General features: G+C 41.1%; 1 protein-coding gene across 1 annotated transcript in view; it reads left to right on the top strand.

Moving 5' to 3' along the window:
• Positions 1-13,185, top strand: part of GFOD1 (Gfo/Idh/MocA-like oxidoreductase domain containing 1) — a 109,387-nt gene extending 96,202 nt beyond the window's left edge. The window contains exon 2 of the mRNA XM_067568366.1: positions 5,910-13,185. Coding sequence (XP_067424467.1) covers positions 5,910-6,829 — 920 coding nt within the window. The 3' untranslated portion in view covers positions 6,830-13,185. The remainder of the gene's footprint in view (positions 1-5,909) is intronic.
• Positions 13,186-14,644: the final 1,459 nt, after the last annotated feature.

The following is a 14,644-nucleotide window of genomic DNA, read 5'->3' as shown; positions in this document are numbered from 1 at the left end:
AGGACCTAAGTGGTGTGTAGGCCTTGTGTTGGGGGTGGAGTGCATAGAATTTTGCTAACAGGTGTATTTCACCCTCAGAGATTAGTAATCTCCATAGCTCATTCAGTTCTTGGCCTCTTTGCTGAACTTGCTAACTAGGATGCCAAAGAGGGCTAATATTAGTGGTGGTTTTGTGAAGTAGACCCCTGGACTTGAACTAAAACCACCAGGTCATTTCAAAGAGGACACCAAAAAGCTGACCAGTGCCAACAGCTTTCAGTCACAAATGCCTGTATCTGGATGTAAACTGGCAACCTAGAAACCAAAGCTTCTTGTGTCATTTTGCCAATCTCCTGAACCAAATTGTCTTCGTCACATCAGTGAGCAAAACACTCGACTGCAACTGCGTGACATCCCGGTGTGGTTCCCTTGCTCGTCTTTCATTCTCCAGTTTGACAAGGCACAGGAGCACTGTGGAGGCTACACTCCTTAAAAAACGAAAACAACCCACAACTGAAGTCCCCATCTCCACTGCTCAGAACCAGCACCTTGTTCACAATTGGGCCAGATTCTGAGCTTAGTTACATGGGTGTGACTCCAGAGTGAAGCCATTGGAATGATGCCACAGCTACGCCTGTGTCATTGACAACAGAATTTGGCCCAATATATGAAATTCAGAAATGCCACTCCTCCTGACTTGAGGAGCAGTATCAGCCAAAGGGAGAGTCCCTCTGAGATGGGGGACTTTTGAGCGTAGGATGGTAGAAATGGTGATGGAAGCTCTGGAAACTAAGGTATTTTTTTGCTCCAAAGGAAATTATTTTCCTTCCTTCTCTACTTAGGAAGGAACAATCAGTTGCATACATACAAAATGTGAAATGACTTCAAGGAAGGACTACTGTGAAAAGGGATCTGGGGTTCATAGTGGATCACAAACTAAATGAGTCAAGAGTGACACTCTGTTACAAAAAAAGCAAACATCATTCTGGGATATATTAGCAGGAGTGTTGTAAACAAGACATGAGAAGTAATTCTTCCGCTCTACTCCATGCTGATTAGACATCAACTGGAGTGTTGTGTCTAGTTCTGTGCACCACATTTCAGGAAAGATCTGGACAAACTGGAGAAAGTCCAGAGAAGAGCAACAAAAATGATTAAAGGTCTAGAAAACATGACCTATGAGGGAAAATTGAAAAAACTGGGTTTATTTAGTCTGGAGAAGAGAAGATTAAGGGGCAACATAACAGTTTTCAAGTACATAAAAGGTTGTTACAAGGAGGAGGGAGAAAAATTGTTCTCCTTAACCTCAGAGGATAGGACAAGAGGCAATGGTCTGAAAAAGCAGCAAGGGGGGTTTAGCTTGGACATTAGGAAAAAATTCCTACCTGTCAGGCTAGTTAAGCACTGGAATAAATTGCCTAGGGAGGTTGTGTAATCTCCGTCATTGGAGATTTTTAAGAGCAGGTTGGACAGACACCTGTCAGGGATGGTCTAGATAATACTGATAATACTTGGTGCTGTCTTGAGTGCAGGGGACTGGACTAGATGACCACTTGAGGTACCTGCCAGTCATATGATTCTATGATTTTATTAGGAAGTGTGAATTTTTTCCCCTTGAAGATAATACAACAATAGGGAGTGAGTAGGGCACCCAGGAATGGGGTGGAGCTGAACACTCTGGATAGCAGTGAGTTTGTATAAAATTATTATTTTATTTTATTTAAGAACTCCAGGACAAGGATAAGAACCTGCAAAAGAACCAGCCCTTTTGAGATTCACAGCATACTTAAACTGGATTACTTGATGGATAGGAGAGAAATGTGCATCGTTTTACATAAATTAGATGTATCAGAATCTGGTGCTTATCACTGTGGGTAAATATTTTAATATTTTTGCTGAAATAAGCTGATGGTGTTTTTCTTAGCTTTCATGTCATTAACGTGGCTCTTGCTAGCTGCAACAGCGAGCTGCTCTTTTGAAAGACGTTTGTTGGAAAAGCTGTGCTCAGCTCAGTTAAAGACAGTGATGAACTGAGCAGTAGAATGACCGTTATTTCCCTTGCTAAATCTATTTCTCAGAAGTATCTTGTCCAACAGTGGACCTGACTAGACCTTGACCCTAGGTCTGGTCAGCAGGAGGTAAATATTGTACCTAGGTTAATTCCTAAAGAATTCAATTTTGAAACTTGCAGTCAGAAACATGTTTGCTTGACACTGTCAATATTTAAAGAAGGGTTTCTCTTTCCACCTTGCCTTTTGGTCAGCATGAAGCTGATTCATTCCCACAGCTCAAAGCTAAGATGCTCATTTCTTCTTTGGAGAAAGAAAAACTAGGGAATGGGAGAGGAGTGGATTTTGATCTCCCTGTTTCTTATTCTGTCTGCACGAACATGTAGGCGTGTTCTGAATCAGCTGTATTATGCAAATCTTTCATGTTCTCCCTGTTTCAACCATTGTGGCTGCTTGTAAATCTACATCTGTGGAGAGGACAGAGATTTGTAACTTAGAGAGAGTCAAGTGTTGAACAGCATCCTCCTGAAACACTGGTGCTGGCGATAACAATACAAAAGCTATCTTCGCACAAAGCAGAAAGCTATTCAAATCTCAACAGAGAGGAGAGCATAGCACATGGAGCATGGACATGTATAGAGACACGATGGCTCTCAAGTTTTGCATTTGAGACTTTTTTTTTTAATTAAAAAAGAGTTTGATTTCACAGAAAGATCAAGAAGAAGAAGAAACTTGCAGCTCTCTCTCTCTCTCTCAGGGTTCTGCTCTTCCCTCCATGTGTGGGCCTAACTCCTAGTGATACTAATGGCAATTTCTCTGTGTGTGTCAGGAGGCATAAACTCCATAGGGTGCTCAATCTTATTTGTGGTGGTTGTTTGTCTATTGGTAGAACCATGAGGCCCCAATCAGGGCTTCATTGTTCTAGATATTCTGCACACTTATTAGAAAGATTGTCCCAGGGCCTGAAAGAGTTTCCAAACAAATAATGTACAGGCATGTGTACATTGCTGTGTATCTTACATGATGGATAACTGGGTGGGACACAGAAAAAAAACCGCAGCACATGTTGGAAAGAAGGGAGGATGATGGGAACCAAACAGGAACGGAACCCAGGGGCCTCCCTTCCCCTATTGTGTAAATTGATTCATGATTGAACCCCTGGTGATTTGTTATTGAGGGATTTGCCTGTATTGGGGACTATTTGACAACCCTTATTATCCCCCAGCAGAGACTTAAAGAAAACTGTGGCAAAAGGAGGCAACCTTTATGAACCTGTCTGTTTAGGAATAATCGTCAGAATTTCTTATTATTAGTCTCATGTTCTCACACCACATAATGACCCTAGGATATAATTTGCACCCAACATTTTCTGTGTTCATGGCTAATTGTCCAAAAAAGGACCAACTGTAAAGCATTCCTGTAACAGAAAATGTCTTGTTGAAATAATCACCGAGCTGTCCCAATGTTTCTGAAGCAAATGTAGAGTAGGAACATTACGTGTTGAAGGAATATAGGTCAGGAAGATGAATACGTTCTGTGAGGTCAAACAAAATCTGCGCTGTGGCATCAATGAAGGAATAACACGGGAGCAGGAGAAGGCTGACTATAAAGGAGAAAGCTTAGACACCAGTCTGTAGGGAATCTGTAAAGATGTGAAAGGAAAAACAGAAAAGAAAATCATGGCTGTTTAAAAGGGGATCCAGTAGGATATAATACAATTAGAAAAAGTTTGTGGCTGTAGCTATGTCTACACTTACAGCAGCATGTAGAGTACATACATTACACACTTCCCCTAGCACGGGTATAAATAGCGGTGTAGGCAGTGAGACACTGCTTAGGCAAATAGAGTGAAGATACACCAAAACCTTAGGGTATGCACCCAACATGGCTCTCTACTCGCCCCAGGCAGAGCCTCCCATGTCTACAGTGGTATTTTTAGCAGCATAGTGTGCTGCTGCCAGAGCCTTTCCCTGTCACAGAGAGTTTCCGGTAGTGGGGAAAAGCAGGGAGCTGCCGAAGCCTTTCCCTACTGCCTCCCCTCTGCCAGAGCCTTTAACAGAGGCCATGTCTACACTACACAGTTTAAGGCAGTTTGTCGACATGACTGTGGAGGTATACACACTGCAATGCTCCTCCCGCCGATTTAACTCTCCTGCTACGCTGACATAATAAACCCACCTCAATGAGAGGTGTAGCGCTTACGGCAATGCAGTCTATTCTGACACTGCGTGACGTGTGTAGCTACACAGTGCAGTGGGGACACAGTCTGTTTTTCACTACAGTGTGTAGCTACATGTACCTTAACTGCCATCGCCAGTGCAGGCAAGGCGTGTTTGTCATTGGTATATAAAAGCTGAAGAGAGCAAGTGCAGGGAAGTTCATTCATTTCAGGGCCTTTAATCCTGTGGAAATGATTTACCAGTTTTGACTACCTCTTTGGTTGTGACAGCCCTTATTCCAGTTCTGATTGGTCCAATATTACAGACAAAGACTGAATAGGAAATGTATATACATTGCTTACCAAGACTGGATTGTGACCCTCCTTCCTTCCCATGGGCAAATTTAAGTGAATGGTCCCAATCTGACCCCCAAGTGGTTGTCTCTCTTTATGTGGCCCCCATCTGAGCACCTCATAAACATTTAAAAACATATCCTAACAATGCCCCTGAGGAAAGAAGCAAGTACTACACTCCATTTTAGAGAGAAGAGACTGAGGCACACAGAGATTGTGGCTTGCCTAAATTCACACATTTAATCTGTGGCAGAATCAGGAACGGAACCTGCACTTCCTGAGTCCTTCTTCACTATACTTTCCTTCCTCCTATCAGGCTTTTGTTTAAAGTAAAGCAGGATATAACGTATAGATGACAGGAGTTCTGCCATAGCTCATTGGGCATAAAGATCCATCTGTGTTGTTATAAATGGAATTAAGACTTCAAGAGCTGTCAGTTCCTTTCAACTTCCTTTCCACGTGAAAAGCCCAGGTGCAGCCATATATGCAACACTTTGAGTCTTTTTTTGTCTGGGGACAGGTGTCGCTTGTAACTAATGCTCAAATTGGAATGGCACAAAGTGATTTACCCTGCTTTCTGCATGCTATTGCAGGTCTTTTCATGTAACTTTATCTTGCCAGCACAGCATTTGAATATGTACAAGAAGAAATCAAGAAGAAGAAGTCAATAATAAAACAGCTATTAGATATCAAAGCCTGCATTGCATTCAGTACACATAGATTGCTTGTTAAAGCAGAAACCTCATAAAAGGTTCAATATAAAAATGTGCAGATATGGGAAAGGTGGGAGGATGGATTGTCACAGCTACATGTTTACATGTTTGACCTCTTTTGACACATCACTGGTCGTCTTTGACATTGTAGATGTTTTACTAATATCTTGACAAGGGGGTTCCCTCAAAATTTTTGCACCTCAGCCAGAAAGATATGTGATGGTCTGTGGGTAAAATACTATTTTCTGACCTACCCCCAAAATAATCCATCAATCTAATACGCTACCTTTCCTATAAAATCCATCAAACAGGCAGGGTGGGGATGGAGGAATGAGTTCCTTGAGAAGAAAATCCCAGGATTTTCAGTGCCCCACTGTGGGCTATTATGGGCATGAAATCTTCTCTATCATGTGCTTCTGCAAGTCAGAATGAGGGAAGGCTTGGGTTAACTTCTCACTTTCGTACCCCCTTTTTGGTGTGAATGGATTTTGAAAACAAGGAGGGGTTCATTTTCATCTCAGTGCTCAGTTAGTTGGGGGATTTTTGTGCATTTGGTACCACTGGTTCACAGTTTTAAAAATGTTGTCTTCTTTCCAGGACATCTCTTGTTGGTTTTGATCAATATTTGTCCATTAAATGTCCTAAGCTCGCTCACTCTGGGTTTTTTGTTTTGTTTTTGTTTTTACTGTTTTTCAGGCATTGGAAAAAACGTCATCTGTGATCGAACAGCAACTCCCCTGGATGCCTTCAGGATGATGTCCGCTGCCCATTATTACCCCAAGCTCATGAGCATCATGGGGAACGTTCTCCGCTTCCTGCCTGCCTTTGTGAAGATGAAGCAGCTGATTCAAGAGGGCTATGTTGGGGAGCTGCTGGTGTGCGAGGTGCAGGTGCACAGTGGAAGTCTGCTGGGCAAGAAGTATAACTGGAGCTGTGATGACCTGATGGGGGGCGGGGGTTTGCACTCGGTCGGAACCTATATCATTGACCTATTGACCTTCCTCACCAGCCAGAAGGCTGTGAAAGTACATGGGCTGCTCAAGACCTTTGTGAAACAGACAGACCACATCAAGGGAATACGTCAGATCACCAGTGATGACTTTTGCACATTTCAAATGGTTCTGGAAAGTGGGGTGTGCTGCTCTGTGACCCTCAACTTCAACGTCCCTGGGGAATTCAAACAGGATATTATTATGGTAGGCTCAACTGGACGACTGATTGTAGTAGGCACTGATCTGTATGGGCAGAGCAACAGTTCTCCTCAAAGAGAACTCCTTCTAAAGGACTCCACGCCAGTCAGCAACTCCTTACTGCCTGAGAAGGCCTACAGCGATATCCCATCCCCATACCTGCAGGGCACTATTAAGATGGTGCAGGCCATCCGGCAGGCATTTGAGGACCAGGATGACAGGAGAACCTGGGATGGGAGGCCCCTCACCATGGCTGCCACTTTCGATGACTGCCTGTATGCCTTGTGTGTAGTGGACACCATTAAAAAGTCAAACCAGCTAGGGGAATGGCAGAACATAGCAATCATGACAGAGGAGCCGGAGCTGAGCCCTGCATACCTGATCAGTGAAGCGATGCGTAGGAGCAGAATGTCTCTGTACTGCTAGCTTCACTCACCTCTTAGAAAGGAACAGGAAACAATATAGCTCTTAAAGAATCATTCAGACAGCATAAGGATTTGGACATAGGAAAGTCTGACAACCTGGGAAATGAACATTTGGTGTTTAAACCAACTAAATTAGTTGGTGCCTCTGTACTACAGTGATGGGAGTGTTAGCAATGCCTAAGCTAGACAGATGGAAATGAGAATTGTTTAAGAGCTGACCTAAATGACTTGTGTTAACTGTTTAGCAGCAGTATTAACTGGCTGGATAGAGATTTAATGGAATCAGTCTTAGCTGCTTAGCTGACCCAGTTGTGTTTACTGTGAAAGTTCAGGAAGGTCCTTTTTGACTTTCCTGTGCTGCCAGAGGGCTGTGAAGGTACTATCATGTCAGAAGTCTCCTGTGGCATCTGAGGTGAAAAGTTCCTACCATGCCAGCTGACACCACTGCGCTGTATTACTACATCATTAACCAATGCATAGCATAATAAGACTTGGTGTGACCAAGTGTCATGTGACCTGGACAAACATGGCAGCTTACTTTTCATAGCTTATTCTGAGTTTCTTTTTTTTCTTTTTCTTTTTTTACACACAGTTAAGTAGGGAACATTGTGGCTTTTGTAAGCAAGCCAGACTCGAACAGCGGCTCATATATGTTGGGGGGAGGGCATTCCACAAGCTCATGCTAAGCTTCAGTGTTAGCTGTACAGATATGCTCATAAAGAAGTGTTGCACAAACCTTCATCAACAAAACCTAGGCCGCATGATACTCTCCTGATTTGGGGTTTGTTACACAGCCAAAACTTGGACCAGGTTTACACACTTTTCTGTGAGCCTGGGATTAAGTTCTGAGTGAACTGTGCTTTAATTATGGTGGAAAATAGGCAAAACAAAGTGGGCTTCTATTCAAAGCTACGTAAGACAAGATGTCCGACTTCTTGAGTTTTGGTGTTCTTTTAAACATATGCAAACCCAGACCTAAAAGAAAAAATCTGCGCCAACCACCAAGTTCCACATAGCTCAGCCCACAAGCTTTCAGCCCCTAGAGATGGAGGGTTTGAATGAAAAACTACAAAGAATGAGAAAAATCATTATCGATTTGCAGGGAAAAAGGGAAAAAGAAATTCTTTATCTGCCTGAAGTCAGTAAGCACAGGTACTGTACTAACTGTTCCCTTTTTCCTCCAGGCAGGGACAGACAGATGGCCTCTGGTTTAACTGTCCTCTTTCACTTTGATGTCTTAGGCCCTGATCTTTCAAACATTTTATGCAGCTGCATGTGAATTGTCCTGGTGAGCTCATTAGGACTCCTCGTATGCATTAAGCTACTCATGTGTTCAAGTGTTTGCAGCATCAGGGCTGCAAATATGAAAAATAACAACAACAAAATGTAATTTCCAAAAGAACAGAAAGCAAAATTACATTTGTCTTAAGCTGAAGCAAAACCACTTTTTTAGGTTAATCTGGTTGTGGGGGGAGAACCCTCTTGGAACATTTATGTTTGCTATAAGGATTGAAAGAGAAATGTTGAGCCTTTTTCTCAAGGCCCCAGGTCAGTATACTAATTAATTGTTTAGATTAAAAAAATTATGACTCTTTAAATTAAAAAGATGTTTACAGCTCTGTCATCTTTAGGGGCGCTCAGAGCTCCCTTAGGAATCCTGCTACTGATCCCTCTCTGATTACCTTGTGCTCTCGACTGCCATGGCCAGGCTTTAGTTCTGCATTCGCTGAACTGGGAGAACAATAAGTGCAAATTTTGTTTGAAAAAGATGTAAAATCCTAGATATTTTTGAGCTTTCATGAATTCTTTCCCGAGATCTATAAATAGCGTGAATGATGGAGGAAAAAGCTCATGTAATATGTTTAAATAATGTTGCAAAATGAATCAATTAAACTATTGGATGATTATTGTTTGACCAGCTCTAGCAATTGCATCTGTTGTTTACTGCTTCTGCTAGGGCCTTGGGCAAGGATGTCTTAGGCAAGGATCCTCCTTCCAGGATCTCAAGAAAAGTTTGGATCTTTTTCCCAGTTTAAAATTATTCCTTGGAAAATAATTGTCAATGGAGCAATTATGCAAATAGGAAATAGCCAAGATTGCAATTAGAGCCCTGCAAATCCACAGATATTTGCTTTATATCTGCGAACCATTTTTGTGGACCGCGGATGGATGTGGATCCAAATTTGATATCTAAAGCCCTACGAATCTCCGGATATTTGCTTTATATCCAGAGACCATTTTTGTGGATCACAGATCAGATGCAAATATGAATTTTGTATCCACACCGGGCTTTAATTACAGTCATCATTGCATACCAAGCTATTCCTTTATTAAATAAACCTGCTATGATAAATACAAAAAATACACCAGAGAGACAGCTAGATGGAAAACTAAATCTCTATTAGCAAAAGAATGATATTAATCAGAGACGGTCAAGAGAAATATGTTGGTTATTTAATACAGTATGCTATAATCTCCATGCTGAGGACAAAGATAGAGTCGTGGATGCAGGATAAGTGGATGACTAAGGGACAGAAAAATCAATAGCAGGGAGCTAGGTATGATAAACTAGGTCTGATAAAAGAAAACACCATTCCAAACTGTAGCCCAAAATCTGAATGAAATTGGAACCAAAATATTTTTAAGTTTCTCTTTATTTATTATTTGCATTGTGGTAGTGCTACAAAGCCCCAGTCATGGATCAGGATCCCATTGGGCCAGGTGCTGTACAAAAGTTTAGTCTTTCCTATTATATTTTCAATGTTTGTGCCTCTCTGCAGTTTTGAGGTTCTGGCTGGAAGCAGAAGTGCTGGAATCGTGGGCTTTGTTCCTGCAGTGAGCTCCATGCAGGCAGAACGTTGTGCCCATGCAGAGCCCTACTGAATTCAGTCTTTCTGTCCCTCACCTGAAAACTTTTAAGTGGTGTGCATCACCCTTCCTCTCATTAGCCTCATTGGTTCAGATACTGCAGTTTAGCAGAGTTTAACTTTAACTGGGATGGCAACTGGTAACTGCTTACAGTCAGGATTGTTTGAAGTTTTCTACTTTCCAGGATGTAAGGTTGAATGAAATATTGCTATCTGGGCAAGGTTTTGGTAGCATCAGATGTACATAGATTAAACTGCCATCTGAATTAAAGGAATAAAGTGACAAGTTTATTTATAGAATGTGTCATAATATCCAATACAATTATGACTTACTCTATAATAAAAGGGCTATTTGGATTATTTTGGGGACAGTTAGAAGTACATTGCATGGAATGCTGCAGCTGGCCCCTGGAGTTCACATCAGATTTAAGAATTTGACTAACAGTTAAAAAAGGTTTACTGTACTTTGTTAAAAAGTGGTACTGTACCCACAAATATGTATTTGGAATAGCAGTTTTAATGCTACTCTTACTCTAATGCCACAAGACTTAAGGTGAAGAGCCAGTCATTCAAATCCAGGATACTATTTAACGTACACTAGCCCAGAAGTAACCTTGCAGTGCACTTGCCAAATCAAAGACAGTCTTGTTTTCTGCTATGGGAGAGGTTCTTTCCATTGTCAATCTTTACTTGTGTACATGTGATATTAAAAACTGTGGTCTGCTGCCAAGGAGGCAGAGAGGCAAAGCAGTGCCTATTAAGAGGGCAGGTTATGCCTGATCCAGCACCAAGTGAATTCAGTAGAAAGACTCCCATTGACTTCATTGGGAGTTGGATTGGGCTCCAGGTCAACAAGGAAGTGGATAGAGGGCAGTCCCTCCCGATGTCCCTGTATAGCAGCGAGGCACAATTGCAGTCCTTCCACGAGCCCCAAGATACCCCAAATGGGTGAATAGGTGGGTCCATGGCACTGTATGCATCAGCTAGCAGAATAGGCTGGCCATGCAAGGGAACTATACTGTAACCCCTGGAAGAGTGTAACAACAGGTGCACTCTGCTTGTGTATGAGAGCGCTCAGGAAGGAATCCTGTTTCCCCAAGGGCAAAATTCCTCCCAGAACTACCCCCAAAGCGGTGCACTGCACCCACTGAAGGGCTCAGTTAAGCCCTAAACAACATTAGCTTTGGGCTTTCCCTTATCTCATGTCATGCACATGGCTGGATTAGTAGCATTCTATCTATATAGTTAGATAATACCTCTGTATAGAAAATGTTTTTACCCAGGTTCCCGGTAGGACACAGAATCAGTGCATGTATAGACAAGCTCGGACTCAGCATGAGTTTCTGCAGAAAACATCCTCACCTTTGGCTGAAAGTGTGAGAAATTCCTGTCTAGCTGACTTAGGGCAATCAGAGGCACTCTCCACTTTGCACTGAATTTCTTTTCTTTTCCTTTTTTTTGGTCTTTTCACTTTGATAGCTTTTGAATTATGGTGACCACAGAAGAGAAGGGGATCCCTGTCTCTGTTCCATATTGTCTTGGCATGTAAACTATTCAATTCTGGCATTATCCTATTTATTTTTATGTCCTTACAACTATAGCAAAGATCCTTTTACAACTAAAAATGACTGTTCTGTACAAAAATTAATATTATTATTATTTGATTTTGTTTCACAACAGAAGACAAACTTAGCATCTCCATAGCATATTTGTGGAGATCCATAAATGACTACTGACAGCTTTTCATTGGAAGTTTTTAGCCCTGGACTTCTATATGTTATTGTGAATATAATACACTGAGTGTAACCTGTTTACTGTTCATTTCTGTATCTACAAGAGTTTAAAAAGCATCTAGCAGATCTTGGGCTTTGTGAAGCTATTTAATGCATTGGCTTAACACTCTTACCTCCTTGATGGGCAAGTGATATGCCCTTAAATACCTGAAAAGCTCAACACTGAACTGTTTGACCTCTAAAGATGCCTTCTGAGTGTTTAGGACTAGTAGACTTATCCAGGATAGCAGATTTTGTTGTTCTTGTTAACATTGGAAGCAAAACCTGTAAATTTTGCAGGTGAAGTATGAATGAATAATCATCTTCAGTCCTGTTCACTTAAAATTCTCTCCTACTGGGGATTTCTTAACCTCTGAGGTATATTCTATTAAATAATGACATCCAAGAAAAAACAAAATCCCCACTTCTTTCCTGTATGAAAGGAGGAATTTTAAATATGAAACCACCCATATTTTTGCGACATTCTCTTTCTTGATGCTGCTCTGATGCCAAGTATTTGAAACACAAAATGACCAGGACTGTGCTACCAAGAAGCCTGAATTGTCTCTTCTTTTGGAGAGGATATTGCCTCTAAATCAAAATTGTCATCATAGCCATATTAGCACTGAATGAGTTTTAACTGGGCCAGATTCAGTCCTGGTAACAATAGGTTCTATAGATTTGTATTGACGGACTCTGAATTTGGTCCAGTGTGTTTCAGTCATATCTTGCCAACTCTGGTTGATTACATGGACCTGGCTGTAGATTATCAAGGTTCTCCACTTCCTCGTGCTGCAGTGCTAGCTATCATCTTTAGAAGCACTAGAAAAAGGATTAACATGTCTACCATATGGTTTTTATGGTTTTAAAGTCCTTCCCACAACCTCCTTTCTTTTTAATCATCAGTTAAGATCACTGGTATGGACCTTCTGTCTTCTTCCATTGCAGGCCATCAAGACAGGTGTCTGTTGAGAAAGGCATCTTTTTGCTTCCTCATCACATTTGCTGTCCCTGCTAACACAGGGTAGGTCAAGTGGCTAATTGCTGATTTGAAGCTAATCCAAAGCAAAGAAATTGCATGAGTAAAAACCCACCCACTAGTTCGAATAAATTACATGCCCATTGTCCAGCTAGAACAGACAGTAGATCCCTGCTATGCCTGGTTCATGAATGATGCCCATTGCTTCTCTCTGTATTGTCTTGGGTTTTTTTAATCTTAAAAGGAAGAGTATCTTCAGTTTGTTGCTGTATCAATATTAAATATATATTTATTGTGTTTTCAAACATATATAAATGCAAAGTGTGTGTGTATATATATGCGCATGGACATATGTACAGTAGATACTTTAAAGAGCTATTTATCAAGAAAAATAAGTGTTACAAAGTAAACAGAGTCTATATTTTATATATATAATGTCGATAGCAAAAAATAGTATTTAATTTTTTTTTTTTTTTGAGAAATGGACAGTGATGGTTCTAGCATTTTAACAGCCAAACTAGTCTGTAAGGAAGCTGCCTGCTGTGCTTCTCAGCTGCCACAATATCTGTCTCTTTTCCTGGAAGGTGATGTGCATTGTTAATTTTATATTGCTTGGGGGATATAGTTAGTTATACTCAGCCAACTGGCATGTGCTGCTTAAAACATGGTTTCCGGCTGTTCTGCATATTTGCATTGATGGAATAAAAGGATCCTAAATGGCAAATAAAGAAATAAAAGCAGATGATTCCAGCTGTCGGCCATTTTTTCCCCCTCCTCTTGTGTTTTGTGCAATGAAACAGCACCAGTTCTTTCTGCCTTCTGGTATGACTCTTAAGTTCAGCACACTCTGAGTAAAATACATAAGATTTCTGCTTGCATGGGGTGATTGTAGGGGGTTAGGGGAGGAAGCAGCAGATAATAGAAGGTTTAACTTTGTAGCAAGTTTTTGAACTGACTGCTTCTGAAATGGTTTAACCTGGAGAGATTTGTTTGTGTTTGCAGAAGGACACTTGAGGACAGAGTAGCAATTTAAACATTCTTGTAGTGCTACTGCATGTCAGGGTACATAGGATCTCTCCAGGGTCTGCCAGGAAAACGGTTATTCTTCTCTCTCTGACAAAGGAAAGAACGACATTGCCTGCTCTGAGTGCACGGATTTGCAAGGTACTAGGGTTCGGCAAGCAATGGGGAATTTGTAACTTTTTCTCTTAAAGGGATAGGGTATTTTTCATAGATTCCAAGGCCAGAAGGGACCATTGTGATCATCTAGTCTGACCTCCTGTATAACACAGGTCACAGAACTTCCCCAAAGTAATTCCTAGAGCAGATCTCTTAGAAAAACATCTGATCTTGATTTTAAAATTGCCAGTGATGGAGAATCCACCAGAACTCTTGGTAAATTGTTTCAGTGGTTAATTACCATCTTTGTTAAAAATGTATGCCTTATTTCTGGTCTGAATTTGTCTAGCTTCAACTTCCAGCCATCGGATCTTGTTATACCTTTCTCTGTTAGATTAAAGAGTCCATTACCAATATTTTGTTCCCATGTAGGTACTTATAGACTGTGGTCAAATCACCTGTTAAACTTCTCTTTGTTAAGCTAAATAGATTGAGCTCCTTGAGTCTATCACTATAAGGCATGTTTTCTAATCCTTTAATCATTCTTGTGGCTCTTCTCTGAACCCTCTCTAGTTTATCAATATCCTTCTTGAATTCTTTCCATTTGTAAATGTATTCTGTATATTTTCTTTTGTTTGACAGTAAAGCACACCAAAAAGGTGTTAAAACTCTGCTCTGTCAGACCTGTCCCACTTCCCAACCACTAATAAAGTGCAATGATTCTGATACACTTTAAATCCATCGCAGTGTGGAAACTCATTAGTGATAACATCACCATATACAGCATTTATATGGCCAGATTTGTAATGGTATTTAGACACCTGAAGAAGCAGATAGGCTCCTCAGAGTGCCTTTTGAACTTCCATTGAAGTTAGGTGTCAATGCAACTTTGAAACTCCCACTGGGCGCCTATCTGCTTGCTGAGGCACCTAAATAACTTTACAAATCTCTTTCATTTTAAAGGATCCCAAAGTGCTATATATTGTATATAAAGGGTGTGTGTGTGACTTCACCCATCTCAAAAGGGTGGAGGAAAGGGTGGATCACAATCAGTTAACACCTTTAAAATGTATTAAAAC

The sequence above is a fragment of the Emydura macquarii genome, unplaced genomic scaffold (assembly GCF_026122565.2).
Source record: "Emydura macquarii macquarii isolate MOO-44397 ecotype Brisbane River unplaced genomic scaffold, CSIRO-AGI_Emac_v2 contig_2890, whole genome shotgun sequence".
NCBI classification, from domain to species: domain Eukaryota; kingdom Metazoa; phylum Chordata; order Testudines; family Chelidae; genus Emydura; species Emydura macquarii.
This window is presented reverse-complemented; position numbering and strand designations above follow the sequence as displayed.